A 17,251-nucleotide genomic window follows, 5' to 3' on the forward strand; every position below is an offset into this window, starting at 1 on the left:
TGGCACTGCCTCCTGAGAAAGATGTGGAGCTTGTGAAGTTTGTGTCTTTGAACAGGAGAGAACAATAAGCTGGGGAAACCATTTGGGTTTCATTAAATCAATAGAGCTCTCCATAGGAGCTGTCACTCTCCTTATACTACCTACATCTTGTAAAAGGAAGGGGGGAATGCAATAGCTATGGTTGTCGTTATTCATAGTTTCCTGCATCATTCCTCCCTGCACCTCCAACATCTTTCTCTGTTTCATACATCTATCGAATGTGCAATTGCAGCTAGACAATAATACAAGAGATATGTCATCAGGAAGGCAGAGGTACTGAGAAAGAAGCACTCTTCTCATCACTAACACAGAATCACTCCCTGTCCTTCTTATACTATCTATCAGGTTATTGAATCAACACAAATTCTTCCCTCCTCCAGCAGTGAAATCAAAACCTATCCCAAATGAGCTTGTTTTATACTTAGTTTCCTCTCTTTTGGATTTTTCAGCTAATTAGTCACAATGGCTTAAGCAAATACTGAAAAATAATGTCCTATATACAAGTAACTAGGTTATCTCAGAAAGATAAAACTGATGTCATTGAGTAGACAGTAATTCAGCACTTTTAATATTTATTAAAAACTGATAGTATATATAGTAATTGATAAGAATTTAATAATTTAAGGGGTGTGTGTGTGTGTGTGTGTGTGTGTGTGTGTGTGGTGTGGTGGGTGGTGGGGAAGGGGAGCCTTGCTGAATATCTTCAGTGAAACAGGAATCTAATTCAATTTTTCAGATGAGTCTTTCCTTCCCAGACAAGAGGATGTTAGGCAGATTATTTTCCTAGGAATGGTGATAAATTATAATTCTCATGCCCTATTTCTGAGAACCACGTATACTTGCATGGGCTCATATTCCCTTTCCCCCCCAGATTAAAATGGGATGGAGGAGATAATATCTAGTTGAGTCAAACTAGCTTCACATCCTAAAAAAACAATTATCACAAACACTTTTACATAATACTATATAAATACTTCTTAATCTCTAATTGCTATCAATAATAACAAGAGTTGTTAATGAGTCACAGCAGTGATGTGGATATCGACGATGTCAGGAAGAGCTGTGTTCATGTCCCATTTCTGCAGCTGGCCAGTGGCAAACTCTCAGTGCCCCAGGCAACTCTCTAACACAAAATTGTAAAGAAGCTACAGATCACTTTCATCTCAAAGAATTTCCTTTACTGGTAGAATCACAAATCTGATGTTAAAGAAATGAATCTTTCCCATTCAGCCTTTCTTTTCCCAAAACCTTATTCACCACATACTAACTTTTAGTTAGCTATCACTACAAGGACCCCTCTTTGTTCCTACAAAACCTACTGTCTCAACAGAGTTTCCATTGTACAACTGTTCCTATTCTGCTATTTATTTTCAATAAATCTCCAAATTTCACAGAAAAAAAAAATCAGAGACAAAAAATCATGGTATGAGAGATATTCTCCATATGTTTGTTATTTAGATTCCAGGAATAATTATGCAAAGGACAATAATTACTTTATAGCAGATTGGCAAATCAGTGACATCTAAGATAGATTAAAGAGCTCATCATCTGCTGTGTTCTGTACCTCACTTATTATGGCACCCTGGTGACTGTGGAAAAGAGATCTTTAGAGATCTTTAAATAACCTACACCATGCTTTGTTATTGCTTTTGTACGTAGTTTCGACATTTTCCCAGGGTTTTAGTGATTACCTCACATAGAAGTATGTTGCATGTATTATCAATACCATGGCTTAAGTTATTGCTTTAAGAGTTAGCATTAGAAGGTATTGCTTGGGAATAAATTTTAGACATATGTACAATTTAATGTTAAAAACACATAGTGATAACCATAGGTAATGTCATGACTTTCCATTTATTAGTGTCAAAGCATTCTTTATGAAAGTTCCTACTGCAAATTCAACAATGTCCATAAACTTAAAGATCTTTCCCTCTTTGTTGTGGTCCAGTAAACCTTGTTCTATGCTACATGCATTTGGCATTAATTAAATATACAATCTTTTACTAATTAAATGTAAAAACTGATACTAGGGAGCAACAGTCTCCCCTTGTGTGTCACTGAATTCTCTTGTCAAACATCAAGAATCATGCTTAGAAAATACAATCCCTGAATTTAAAAATGAAGTGATTTTAATTCTCATGGAAGCCATTATATGAGGATCTCTGAAGCCTGAAGTGAAATACTTTGGGAAAATAACTCTAACTAGAATGATGCATTTCTTATTCATTGTCAGTGTTTACTCCATCCCTAGGAATTCACTCAGTTTTCAAAATTTCATAGCTAATCCATGAGTGCTCTTCCTGACTGTCAACCAGATGATTCCCTTAATATGGATGTGAAGTCTCATGAGGCACTTGACTGACACCTTCCATTTTGCATAGATTGCTGTGTGCAAGAATAGTTTCTATTTACCAAATATTTAAGGTGGATATGAATTAAATGTAATAGAATGGTTACATCAATTTTCTTATACCTCCTTTGCCTTTCCAAGCTAAATGGGGCTTCAGTGAGCTACCACTTATTTATATTTAATTTTTAAGTGATAACTAGAACGTAATAGGTTCATATCAAAACATTATGAGAAGATAGGTTTGGCTACAACTCTGCTACATCTTGAATTAGAATACTATCAATAGTTAATTGTCTCTAGCAAAATAAAAAAAAAGTGTCCAATATATGTAATCAAGCTTATATCAGTGTTATAGATGATGTCATAGTGTTTTTTATAAAGCTACAAAGAGACATCCTAAAGCTACCCACATACATTTTGCTTACTAAACAATAGCATATTCATGTGGTTCTAGTTATTCTTTAATGTGAACAATAAAGGTTAACATGTTTCATGCCACATGAAGTTGGTACTTTGTGCCAGATAATCATTTTAATATCTGGAAATACAATGTCATTCTAATTTGTATATTTTAACAGTGATCCAAATCAAATGATCATTAACACACTTGTAGTACAGCATAATAATTCAGGAGCAAATTAAAATTTTATAATTTCTGAAACCTGTTCTGAAAACTCAAAGTACTTGTTCTAAGCAATATTAGGTTTGCAGTAGGTACTAGACTCACAGTTTTTATAGTCTATTGATGTAAATTTACTTAGTGATCTATCATCTATATTTCTGATTTGGATTTTTTGTTGTTACTAGGTAAGTCTTTAGAACTATTGAACACCTGGAATTTCTGAATCAAGAGTAATTCTAAGAGACAATTCAAAAAGGTCATATGAAATGAATTAGTCCAAGGAAGGAATTAATGAAACAAACACTGAAGACATATACACATGTTTGTATATCACATATACAAATATATTAAATATATGTAACTATATGATATCTAATAAATATGTTAATTTTAGAGTGATGTCTTTAGCTATGGTAAATATTTTAATTTTTGTATCCTCTGAAGTGTTTTTATGTGTCATTGCAAACCTAAAAATATGGAATGAGACAGAAATACCATTTGCAAATAATGCAACAAAATGGAAGGTGAAGCTTGATATTTTTAGTAAGCTATAATTTAGCTCCTATTGCCCAGGGGGACATGTGGACCCAAAAGAAAGAAAGTTGGAAACATTTAATATAATAGAGTGACAATGAAGGGATTAAGTGTAAAGGGGAGGCCAAATACTGGTCAAAAGCACTCACCAAGGCATTGTCTACTACACATCAATATGTCCTCCTAATAAAACATTGAATTTCAGATACCTTATTGCTATGTAATATATGAGCCTCATACATTTAAAATAATGAGTTTTCAGGATCTCCACTAAGTGCCAAACACTAGATTTGCTCTCCAAATCAACTCCAGTCCCACACATTGTAAAGGGAAAACAATATAAAATTCAAACCATAATCGATTAGTAACAAATAAAATTTAAGTACAGAGGTGGATGATAATACCGGGAAATCTATCACCAGTTTTGTTTCTCCCAACATCTTCACCCAGAACTGACTTAAGTAAATTTGTTTCATAGAGAGCTAACTTCAATTATCTAATTTCCATGATGCAAAAACACAGAATCTCCTATTTTGAATCACTATCAATGATTTTAATGAATTGATGTTACTCAGTTTTATAGTGAGTATGTTCAGTAGGTCCTTTACATATTTTCATGGATTATGATTTCACTAAATAACTGTTGCATTTCCATTTGAGTATATTTTCCAACATGAGTATTATCTCCATGGTGATATTGACATCAATTTCTACCGAGGGCTATGATTATCAAGTCACTTCAAATTAGCTCCTTGTGAGTACATTAGGAGAATCATACTATAGATACTATCTTCTGAAACTACATATATATATATATATATATATATATATATATATATATATATATATATATATATATATATATATATATTTACAAATAAAGCTTAAGATTTAACAAATGATTTTAAAACTATTCTACACTATAATATTACCAGATTCTATGGTCAGTCACTTCCATATCAGTCTGATGTCTTCTGATGCATTCTGGGTGAAAAAATCTTTTAACAAGGTGAAATGTCAGTGCAGACATTAGTCAAGTAAATTCAATATAGAGAAGACAAAGAGCCAACTCATCAAAATTCTTACCCAACTGTTTAAATTCATATTCCTAATTAGAAAAATGTGGCAACGTTAGGCTTAATTGCCCTATAATGGAAATATACAACTTTTTGCAGTTTCTTAATTCCTTGGTTATTAATGAAACTCATAGATAAAGCTTACAGCACCTGGGAAAGACAGATAGCAACATAGGAACTAGAATAATCAATTACAAGACAAAGGCAACAAGGAGACAAAGTGGATCACTGTTTCAGAACAGAGCTCCATAGAACAGGATTAAATTTTACTGCATGAAAATATATAGATTCATGCCCTGAGTGTGATATAGCTACATACATACATATAACTGGATCTATGCTAATTTCTTAATTTGACATATGTGAATGAATATACTAATATAAATTTCCATTTTTTTTCTATAAGTGAATTGCATAAACCAATGTGAAATTAGTTGATTCTGATAAAATGAATTTGCACTATACATGACTCTTTTCTCACTTGATCTAATTCTCCCTATTGAACAGTGGTTACACAGGAGAGTTTGGAATCTTTTTTCCTACTGCTCCTTAAACCAATACAGTCATTTCTCTATTTTGAATGTTTAGGGGAAAACCACCACAAAAGGCAAAGGAATAAATTGAATGGATGCTAGAAAATTCTTGTAGCCATAGGGTTATATACACACATATATGAAAATATATGTGTATATATAATGTATATGAATTAATGTGATGAATATATGTATGTACACACATACAATATAATTATATATTCATCCTTATTCCTAAATGAAAATGTTTGTCAGTACAAGAGAAGTCATTTGGCAATATCTTGTTTCCATATATGAATAGAACTATCTTATAATGAGCTGAGTTCTATCCTTAAATGTCCATATGCTCTCAGGTAGCCAAGCTATCTCCTACCTTGAGAAAGTGACTCTTCAGTTCTCTGTTTACACAGGCCATGAGGCCTGAAATAAGTTTGAAGCACCCCAGAATCAAGTATGGAAGAGCCCTGACATTATAGTCTTAGGATTCTCTCCTCTAGATGGTAGAAGGAAAAGTCCTTGGCCTAGAGGAAGTGGGGAACACAGAAAAGGGTAAAAAATATGGTTTCTCCTCTCCATTTGGAAGAGTACTTTGCCAATGCCCCACTCGAGTATGAGATTAGAGCCCAACAATTATATTAACAATGACATATGAGACATACTTTGTATTTCTAAAAGGGCTTACCATCCACATAGTTTGGGCAACTTTTGGAGCATTTATTAAGCCTCATAATTAGAAAATTATTTTTATAGAAAGACAGTTTAAATCTGTAATGCTCAGCTATGCTATAGTAGTGACCAAATCACACTGTGATCAAATATCTGACCTGCAAAAAGGAAAAAAAAAATACACCAAAGAATTAAACATACTTTCATTAGTAATCACTGTCAAGGGAGAGAGAGTAATGAGAAACCATGGAGTAAGGAAACAGCCACACATCACAATAGAGCTACAGAAATAAATGCTTCCAGATCATAAATTAGAACAGGCTTTTTGATTTATCTTGATTCCAAATTCTGACTGTTCTTGCAACAGAGTGCCCCTGATTTCAGGGTAAGTCAGTAATGATGTAGATTCCTTTTTTCATGCAGTGTTGGTCAGAGAGAAGAGGGTTCAATTTTAGGGAATCATGCAATTAAAAACCTGCAAGTTACTGCAGTGATTGTGGGCAAGGGGAATTGACCAGGTCTGAATATAATAGACCTATTCAAACTTCCATGATGGGGAGTTACTTATTGTTAAAAATAACATCAATCAAACTATAGAACTTGCTTTTAGTTTAAATTTCTCCAAATCATACAACAGGATGTTTCTATTTCTTTTTATTTTATGTTATACTACAAAATAGACCAATTAAATATTGTTAATATTGGCAAAATTTTGAACTTCTTACTAATGTCCACATTTATTGAAAGCAGCAACAAGAGAAGTAAATAACCCTGAACCATATTTTATGAGACAACAATCTACAGTCATTAACACCGACCCAGAAAGCAGGGAAAAACAGAGATGACATATAGCACATTATGTGCATGCAGTGTTCTGTACAGGGTAGGTATTTAATAAGTATTATAGTATAGGGCATAATTTAGCATGTTCCAATATCTAACTATATTTTAAAGTGCCTATATAAAAACCATTAAGGGACCAAAGTAATTTTCTTTTGTAAATTACTGCAAATTTTCAACAAAAAGAGGAAAAGATTCCTTTCTCCTTGTTTATTTTTAATTGACTTCTAGGAACTCCATTTCTTTTAAATTTCAGTTACATTAATTACATTTGAAAGACATGTCTAATAGACAGATAGACAGGGTTTTCTGCATATATGAAATCACCAAAGCAATGTCTATCTGATACTAATCCCTCTAAGATTATTAGGTTAAAGTTACATAATACACCAAATATACAGTAGTATACTCTGAAAAGCTAGTTCAATTTTTATGTGAAATGTTATTATCCAGAAAGAGAAAGATGTATAAAAATAGGTAATATCCCTAAAATATTTTACTCAGTTACAATTTCTCTGGTTGGGAAGTTGACCAAACCTCTATGGTATCTGTAAGAAATGTCTCTTCCAAAAAACTATAAAACTTCCTTTACTGAATAACATTGAATCTAAGAATGCAGACTCCACACTGGCTCTCTTATATTTTTCAGTGGGCACAATTCTTAAGGTCATGTCACCTCATGGATATCAAACAGAAAACCCAAGGAGTTTAGTTTTAGGTTTTATTTGATAAAGGGACTATGATTATAATTTAATTTGTTTATACCTCTTTTAGGGGTGGACACATTTGATTCCCTTAATTGTCTTCCCCTCCAGTTTGTTTACTGACAGCCATCACCCACCTTATTCTAGTATTATTGCATGACATTACACAGAGATTTTACTGCTTGCCCAGAATGATGCAGTGAAGGAGAAAGGATCTCTCCTCATTTTTCTGTCCAGACCCAGGTTCTGGGCTTGTGCTTTTGTGATGAGTCTTTGATCTGCAGCAGGTCTCATAAGCTTGTCTCCCGAAGGAACATGGTGCCAATATTGTAGGAAACCTTCTTCATTCGAGTTGAAGAGATTGAGGGCTTTGGCTGTTTGGGACCAGTTGTGAGCTCCAGGAAATAACAGATTCCAGGGATTTCCCTTGGAAAGTTGTCTGGAAGTTCTTCACGGGATCGAGGAATGAAGGTAAAACTATCTTCTCTCTTCAATAATCTGGTGACAATGGAAAGGGAATGTCAACAACATACTAACAAAAAAAAGCACAGCCTTTGAACAACTCATGTAGACATTCCAAGGAATCTTTCTGCAATGAATCTTCAATTCAGTAAAATTTATTAAGCTTCTACTTTGTGCCAAACACTATACTAAGTGCTGGGGACTCAAAAGCAGTCAAAGACAATCTAAACTCAAGGATGAAAACATGTGAACAAAGCAAGATATGTGCATAATAAATAAAATTTTCTAACAGAAGGATGGGACTGGAATGGAAAATGATTGGGGAATACTTTCTGTAGGAGGTAGAAATTTAGTTGAGATTTAAAGGAAGCCAAGGAATTCATTAGTTAGAATGGAGAAAGGAGGGCCTTTTATTCATTGGGAACAGACCAAGAATGCCCAGAACCAAGAGATGGTATGTCTTGTTTTGGGAGTGAATGTTTGGAAATAACATTTCCTTTCTGTTATAATGTCACTTGCTGCTACTTTCTCCCTACTCAATAAACTGCAGTAGGTTCCCATCATCTTCAAGATCAAATAGGAAATGCTCTTTTTTTTTTCACTAAAAACTCTTCATAATCTCATCCCTTTCCATATTTCCAATCTTCTCATACCTTACTCTCTACCACATAAGCTTCAATCCAATGATACTGACCTCTTTGTTGTTCTACAAACAAGACACCCCATCTCTCTCTTTTCAAAGCATTCTCTCTAACTATTCCCCATACCTGGAATGCTTTTCCTCTTCATCTCTGCCTATTGTCTTTCCCAACTTCCTTTAAATCCAAATTAAAATCTTATTTTCTATAAGAAACTTTTTCCAATCCCTTAACTCTAGTGCCTTCCTCTTTTAATGGTTTCTTATTTACATTATATATAGTCTGTACATTTTTATTTGCTTAGTGTCTTTCTATTCTATTGACTATAAGTTCCTTGAGAACAGAGACTATCTTTTGTCTCTTTAACATAGTGGTTAGCCTTTTTAGCACAGTGTTTACTTCACACCTGACTAGTATTTGAGAATTTTACTCAAAAATATTTTCATTCTCTTTTTTGACAAATTTGATGCTAGGAATAATAAACTATTTTACATGTTACTTAAAAGTGACAATTTTGTGGTCATAAATAATTACTGTATATATTTATATATATGTGCATGAGGACATACATACAAAATATATATATATATACACAAATATATATATATATATATGTACACACACATATCTATATTTTTAAGGCTTACAAAAAGCTTTTTTAAAACTAACTCTGTGAGGTAGATAAAGAAAATGTTATTTTACAAATGAGAAAATGCAGGCTTGTTTTGGGAAACCTTTCCAATTGCTGATCATGTCCAGTTTCTAGAGAGATTCTTTCATATTCTGAAGAATAACAATCATCTTCAAAAGCTTAACCTCTGGTACAAATTCAGTCTCACACAAAACCACATACCTGTTTTTCTACCACAGTATTCAATTTCTCTCAAGCAGTCAAGGGATATTTGCCTACAGATGTCTGTCCAGAAATATTTTCTAAGCCTACTGTTTTCTACTGATTTTATAACTGATTTCTTCCTCTTTAGCTACAAGTGCATTAACACATACTGTGAAATCCTTTAGTCCCAATTTCAATAAACCTAAGGGGAGGAAACAAAACCACTAACCTCACCTTTGGCAAGAAAAGAACTATTTGGACTCCTGGAATGTAATTACATAATGTGTGGGAAAGTATGTCATTCCAATAACTCACTATAAGGAAAATGATGAAGGTCAATGGCATTGTGAAATCAAAGTGGAAAGATGGCATCTTTATTTATTTTTGATAAAATATAAAATGGCCCCTTAAAGCAACTATAGATAGAGTTCTTATTTCCAAAGATTCTCATAAAATGCTAAGTCAATATTTTTCAGAAATAATGCTCTTCTCATATTTAGTACTCCTCAAAGGTACAATAAAATTGATTTTAAAATTTCTTTCCAAAAGTACATATTGATTCGATTAACTCTACAATATACCTCAAAATGCAGGAAGTAAGACACATTGTATACCTCAAGGGCATTCAAATACATTCTTATTTCCTTTTCACAACAATGTGAGAGATAGACAGATAATATTTTTATTTCACAGAATAGAAAATTGAGGTACCTATTTATACAGATAAATGTTATTCTGAGTAGTAAGAAAGCATTAACATCTAGGGGTGTCAAGAAAAAACTTCAGAAGGAAGAACCTAAATTAAGATAAATTTCAAAGAAAAAATTTATCATACCAAAATCAACCCCAAAATATCATTGCCATGTTGAATCATAAAAATATGTAATATTAATATGAAATGTAAACATTTCAGAAGAAAAAACATTAAATAAGAACTAAAAATCAGTTTCACAGAATAAAATACAAAATAAAACAAAACAAAAACAAAGTTAGAAGGGACCTTAGTGGTAATCTAGTTCAATCTAACTTTTTCTTAAACATTCATTTTTTTCTACAACATGGTCATCTCAGCTCTTCTTCACCACTATGCAACAGAGCTCATTTTCATTTCAATAATAATTATCATGAAATTCTCATTTATCCTAAGCCAAAATACAGTTCTATGAAACTTTTAATCACTGCAGTTAGTTTATACTTTTTAGAGGTAAAGTAAAAAATTAGTTCACTCCACTATACAATATATATGAAGACAGATTTCATTTCCTCTCTAACTCTTCTTCAGGCTGAGCTTTTAAAATTCCTTTAAACAATGGCCTCTGACATGCTCTTCCTCGATTAGATATTCCTCTTCTGTATGTATTATCTGTATCTAAACAGGTGATTTTAGATTTTGTCCAGTTATTGTAGTGTATGAAGACTTGTGTCTTTTCTCCTCAATGTTGTATTTTTTGTTCATGTAACCTAACATTTCATTAGTTTAAAAAAGCACAAACTGTTGTCTCCCTACTGAAGTGTTTTGAGCTTGCAGTCAATTAATCAAATGCCCAAATTTAAGTGAATTCTGCCCTGCTTAAATCCAATTCATGGGCAAGTGAAGTCATTACCCTAGTTATATCATTGGTCTCTTTAAAAGGTAAGGATGAATAATAAGAGTAAACACCTTTCTGTCATACACCAAGTCCTAGGTCTTATTTCACTTTACAACTTTCCTCCTTTTTTCTCTTTGATTTCACCAGTGCAGAGCATATATATCAGACAGGAGACACATCCCCCCTCCCCAATATCCTTGGTCAAAGCAGATTAAAATGAAATTAAGAAATATTTAACAAAATGAATAAAAATACAATAGGATATAGACAATGTTAGTATGTGGTTTTCTAAGTCAGGCCATAACTGCAGGGAACTGTATTATTATTATAAGGCATTTAGTACCTCTCCATTTATTTCTGAGTTTAATACCACAGAGTGATCTCTCAGTGAGAAGCTCTCTATACCTATAAGCAGATCAGGGCCTACTCTTCAATTTATAGCTTTACTGAGAGGTTAATTACCCCTGACTTAAATAGGGGTCACGAGAAAATCTGCATCAGAAACAGGTCTTAAACCCAGCTTTTTGTGACTCTGAGATCAGCTTTCTACCCATTTTCCTGCACTGCTTCTCTCTCTCTCCCTCTGGCTTTGCCCTATTTTCTCTACAAAGACTACAGGGTTTAAAAAAAAATACCAATTCAGACAAATAGTTCAAGATTAAATCTGAACTATCACACCTCCCAAACTGAGACAACTCTAATAAGGACAAATTTAAATTTTTCCATTTGGAAAAAAGAAACTAACTACACAAGTATAATACTATGGAGAAAGTGTCTAGAAAGACATTAATACCCAAAAAAGCTAGAGATATGAAGGAGTTTAAATTCAAAATGAATCAACAGGGAGATATAACACCCAAGGGAGCTAATGCAAACTTAGACTACCCTAAGATCAGTGAATCAACAAGCATTTATTAAGCTCCTACCATATTCCAGGCCTTGAGATAAGCATTGAAATACAGACACAAAAATATGAAACTATTTGTACTTTTCCATTGCACAGCTTTGGAGGAGTAGGATTGTTAGGGTTTTACATCCTAGCATAGTGCCTTGTATATGATGTATATCTGATAAATGCTTGCTGAATTGGTGTTAATTAATATTTCCATAATTTTAAACTATTTAGGAGTCAGGAAGTTTATTGTTGTTCTTCATTCTCAAAGAGGACCAAAATGATATCATCATGTTAGAGTCAAGTTACAGTGTGTTCAACACTACTGTATAGATCAGCTGATGAGACTGATGAACTCGGAATCCTTTGCCACAAGTTGGACACAAATAGTCTATATGAACATTTGGGGTGGCTTCTCTACATCTGTGCATCTTGTATTTCTTCGATAATTCAATTGATTAGGGCATGTCATACTGGGCAGTCCTGTGCCATTCTCTCCCATGTCATACAATCAATTCTAAAGTTCTTAAGAGATATTTTGAGAGTATCCTTCCTTGTATGCTTTTTCTGACCACCTTATAGGCTACAATGGTCAGCAAATGAATTCCAAGCAATATCTTTTACTATGTTTCCTGAAAATAAAAAAGAAAATCCAACAAAAAGAAAATATGAGATAAAATTTCTATTTTAGTGGTATTAAGTTTCTTTTTCTTCCACAATATATATTTACTTAAATTCTTATATTGTCGTGTAATGTAAATCCATAGGCCAGCAATAAAAAGGGGAACAGGATTTTCAGCTATAAAACTTCTACTTCTCTCTGTCTGCCAGTTCCTCCTTAGAAATGGCATCAGTTGTTTTTTTTTCCTTTTCCATCCCCATCCCTCTACATTTCCTTCCCTCAGCTCTCTGAACTTTGGCAGAAAAGAAAATTCCTTTACAATAAATGTATATCTTAAAACCTTAAATATACAGCACTAATAATCACCCCATATGGTTTTCAATTGGTTAGACTGTTTAAGGAGTACAAGTTTTTGTTATTGATGAAACTGAATAGAAATCATTTCCATTTAAGAGAGAAAAAAATACAAAGAGAAAAAGGAAGAAAGAAGAGGGAGACAAATATGGAGAAAATGAAGAAGGGAAAAGGAGACAGGAGGAGGAAGTAAGAGAAAAAATGAGAGTGCCAAGAAATAGAGAAAGAGAGAAGAGAAGAGAAGAGAAGAGAAGAGAAGAGAAGAGAAGAGAGAGAAGAGAAGAGAAGAGAAGAGAAGAGAAGAGAAGAGAAGACAGAAGAGGAGAGGAGAGGAGAGGAGAGGAGAGAGGAGAGGAGAGGAGAGAGAGGAGAGGAGAGGAGAGGAGAGGAGAGGAGAGGAGAGGAGAGGAGAGAAGAGGAGAGGAGAGGAGAGAAAAGAGCACACAGGGAAGGGGAAGAAAAGAAGAGAGCACACAGGAAAGGGGAAGGAGGATATGAAAAGGGCCTAATGGATAATTTAACCCCATTCTTGAATTTCTATGCTGTACACAATGGAGTATACTCCTAAAGGCTAGAAGTGTAAATATCCATCCTAAAACTAACAAGACAATGTGAGTAAGCTGGGAATTTCTTTAAATAGTATACCTGATAAAAAAAGGATATCTAAATCATGAACTTGAACAAATGATCAAATATTTACTCAGAGAATGTATATTTAGACACTGATCAATTCAGGCACTTTTGTAGCATCAAAAGCACATTATGAAGTCAAAAGTTCCCCTCTTGGTTCTATTGCTCTGTTTTATAATACAATCCACCTCTTCTGCAGCAAAGGACTGCCATGGAAACTTAAATTCTACATAAACATAAATTGATATCCAGGGTTGTCAATTTGCTGATGTACATATTTAGCAGTATGTATTATAAGTATTAAGAAACCATGGAAATGTCAGCCTAGTGTATCCTTATTCATTTTTACAAACTTCAATACTCTCTTTTAGCTGGAGGGATTTTTAAAGAATAGTGAGCACCATGGATAGACCTACAAACATCAAAGCATTCATGCTATTGCTACTCACATATCAATAGCCCTGAAGGACTAAGAGGTCCATGGAAATGGGGCCTTATTCATTAGGCTTGGCTCAGCTGCCATCACATCTGACAATCCTGGATTCTCAGGAGATAAAAATATCCCCATGAGCTGGTAAACAAGAGACAATTATTATTTATCACAAATGGCTTCTGGGAGAGACCAGACAGGTCCCAATCACAGTGGAACAGCTTCTATTAACAAAAGTTCACCTCCAGCATTCAGAATCAAGGATCCTGAAGATGAAGTGAAATGTTCAAGTTTACAAATGCGTTGAAAATTTGTGAATTGAATTTGGTGAATTCTCTATTTTCTAAGTTTGAAATTTTGATGGAGGTAATATTGGCTAAAAACTTTTAATAATGAAAGAAATGAATGAGCAAAAGGAAAAGAGAAGAGGAAATCCATGTCAATGTGAACATTGTAAGCAAGAAGAGAAAAATACTTTTCTAATTCATAGATTTATAAAGTTGGCAAATTTCAAGATAGAAGAAAACTTCAAGATTATATAGTCCAATTTTTTTTTTTTATATATAAATGAGGAAACTGAGGTCAAGAGAGCTGAAATGATTTGTCTAAGGTCACAAAGCAAGGATTTGAACTAAAGTTCCATGTTCATCATTATTTCTTCTACTGCCTCTGTGTTAATTAGATCAAAATATTTTCTTTCAATCTGGTCCTTTCTGTTGAATCATATCCAAATCATCCAAATCAATTCTTATTGATTTTTCTTTAAAAATACCTACAGAGGCAGCGAGATGGCACAGTGAATAAGAGCACTAGCCCAAAAGTCAGGAGAACTTGAGTTCAAAAGTGGCCTCAGACACTTAACACTTCCTAGCTGTGTGACACTGGGCAAGTCACTTAACCAATTGCCTCAGGGGAAGAAAAAAAAAAAAACCTTACTGCAATTGTTCCCACTTACTGCCAAAGCATCGAAATTCAGAAATTTTTCACTTCATACCTTCAATAGCTTCCTGACTATTCTTTCCCCAATGATTACTTTAAATCTAACCTACCCAATATAACTAAGGTAATTTTCTTTAAGTTTTACTTTGATCATTATAAACATTGAGTAGTTCCCTGTTGTTTATAAGAGAAAGTTCAAACTCCTTTACTATTAAAGATCTTCCACATTAAGCCTCTTAACTATACCTCCAGCATTATAGATAATTACTCACTCTCTGGAACCCTTTAGTTTACTATAAATCATTGTTGTTTTAAATAACAAACAAGTAGATTGTACTATTTTAATCTAGAAAGCATAGTTTAGGAGAGACCTTGATAATATGGAGAGCATTCAGAGGATGGAAACCAGATTATATCTGGAGATTACATCATAGAGGAACTAGCTAAAGTAACTAAATTGTTTGACCAAGGGGAGAGAGGAGTTTGGGGCAGCTAGGAGGAACAGTAGATAGAACACTGGGCCTGGAGTCAGGACCACCTGAGTAGAAATCCAGCCTCAGACATTTACAAGTTATGTGACCATGGGCAAATCACTTAACCCTGTTTGGCTCACTTTCCTCATCTGTAAAATTAACTTGAAAATGAATTAGCAAACCAATCCAGTATCTTGGCCAAAAACAAAAACAAAAAAAATAAAATAAAATAAAAACCTAAATAGGATAAAAAAGTCAGACATGACTGAAATGACTAAACAACAACAAAGAGAAGATTTAGGGCTATATATGGGCTATGGTAACTATTTTCTGGCATTTGAAGGGCTATCACAGGAGAGAAGGATTATATTTGTTCATGTTCTTGCCTCAAATTTCTTCTCACTTCAGTCCATTCACCAGAAAGTTATCAAAATGATCTTTCTAAAATGCAGGTCTCAAGTCCCACATAATACCACCATTCCTGTCACTGCACCCTCATTCAATAAATTCCAGTGCTCTCCATTAATTTCTAGGATCAAATATAAAATCTTCTATTTGATTTTTAAAGCTCTTCATAATCTAACTCCTTTCTTCATTTCCAATCATCTTAAACCCTACTCCCCTTCACATACTCAGCAATTCAACGACATAGGCCTCCTTGCTATTACTCATAAAATGCACTCCATCTCTCAATTCTAGATATTTTCACTAGCTCTTGACCGTGCATGGAATTTTCTCATTTTTGCCTATAGATTTCCCTCTATACTTTTTACATCTTGATACTAATACTCTCTCTCTCTCTCTCTCTCTCTCTCTCTCTCTCTCTCTCTCTCTCTCTCTCTCTCTTGTGTGTGTGTGTGTGTGTGTGTGTGTGTGTGTGTGTGTGTGTGTGTGTATGTATTTAAAACAACTCAAGAAAAAGTATAATGAATGATTGTTGTCTTCTCCCATTAAATCATGAGCTCCTTGGGAGTAGTGCCATTTTTCACCTTCTTCAGTGCTTAGCACAGTGGTTGACATATAGTAGGCAATTAACAAATGTTTATTGACTGACTTCAAACAGGCAAAAATTAGGTTAAGGGAAGGGCTTTGTGGCAATTGTTGTCTCAAAGTGTCATGGAATGCTTTTGAAAGTAGTGAGATTGCTACAGTTTCATGATTTTGGTTCTTTAAGCAAAGGTTAGATGACTACTTAAGTTCCAACTTTTTGTTAATATCTCTAATTGTCTATATAAATCAACTGGTCATTACTCATGTACTACTCTCTGGTACTTCTAATATTTCTTTGAAATTTTATTTACTTATATAATAGAATGATGATATTTACTTATTTAATACTTTTATATGTTTAAATCTTTTCTTACCAACTAGATTACTAAATCCTTGAAGGAAAAGGGAAAATATTTGGAAGTACAAAAAATTGTACTTCCTCCAGTTCCTAGCAAGCTCTCTCATAGAATAGGCACAAAATGTAGATTAAGTAATTAAACTAAAGTAGATCAGACTAACCAAAAGTAGTTTGAACTGTTACTATAACTCATTGCTACAGCATGGCTCAAAAGTCTTAATGTAATTTTATATTACTGAAGCCTTTGGAACACTTTGTATAGCTATTCTCAGTAGTATACCAAAATTACAGGGGCATTCAGGCAAAGTTCATAAAAAGATGTTTTCAATACTGTTACTGAATAACTATACATTTATCTTGAGGCTCTTTAAACAAACAAACACTTGAGTAATAATCAATGGAGATACAAAATAAGAGACTGATGGCTTCAATTATCTCTCTTACTTTAAATCTTGCTTTCTTTTTATTATCTATTATATGTTGACCCAAAGACCAAAGCCAGACAAATCACTATTAAAAATCAAATAATTATCAACTAATAGAAATTACTTATAAATATAAAAAGTTTAGATGAATTGGGTCTTATTTCTGAATACTTGGTCAGGAAGTACTAGCCTCAAAGGAATCGGTTAAATAGTAAATTTATGAACAATACAAACACAAAAAAATGCCAAA

General features: G+C 33.5%; 1 protein-coding gene across 1 annotated transcript in view; it reads right to left on the bottom strand.

Annotated features, from left to right (window-relative positions):
* Window positions 1-6,661: 6,661 nt before the first annotated feature.
* Window positions 6,662-17,251, bottom strand: part of GUCY1A2 (guanylate cyclase 1 soluble subunit alpha 2) — a 423,060-nt gene continuing 412,470 nt past the window's right edge. Inside the window, exon 8 of the mRNA XM_051986919.1 lies at window positions 6,662-7,862. Within this exon, the coding sequence (XP_051842879.1) occupies window positions 7,655-7,862 (208 nt within the window). The 3' untranslated portion in view covers window positions 6,662-7,654. The remainder of the gene's footprint in view (window positions 7,863-17,251) is intronic.

The sequence above is a fragment of the Antechinus flavipes genome, chromosome 3 (genome assembly GCF_016432865.1).
Source record: "Antechinus flavipes isolate AdamAnt ecotype Samford, QLD, Australia chromosome 3, AdamAnt_v2, whole genome shotgun sequence".
Taxonomy (NCBI): domain Eukaryota; kingdom Metazoa; phylum Chordata; class Mammalia; order Dasyuromorphia; family Dasyuridae; genus Antechinus; species Antechinus flavipes.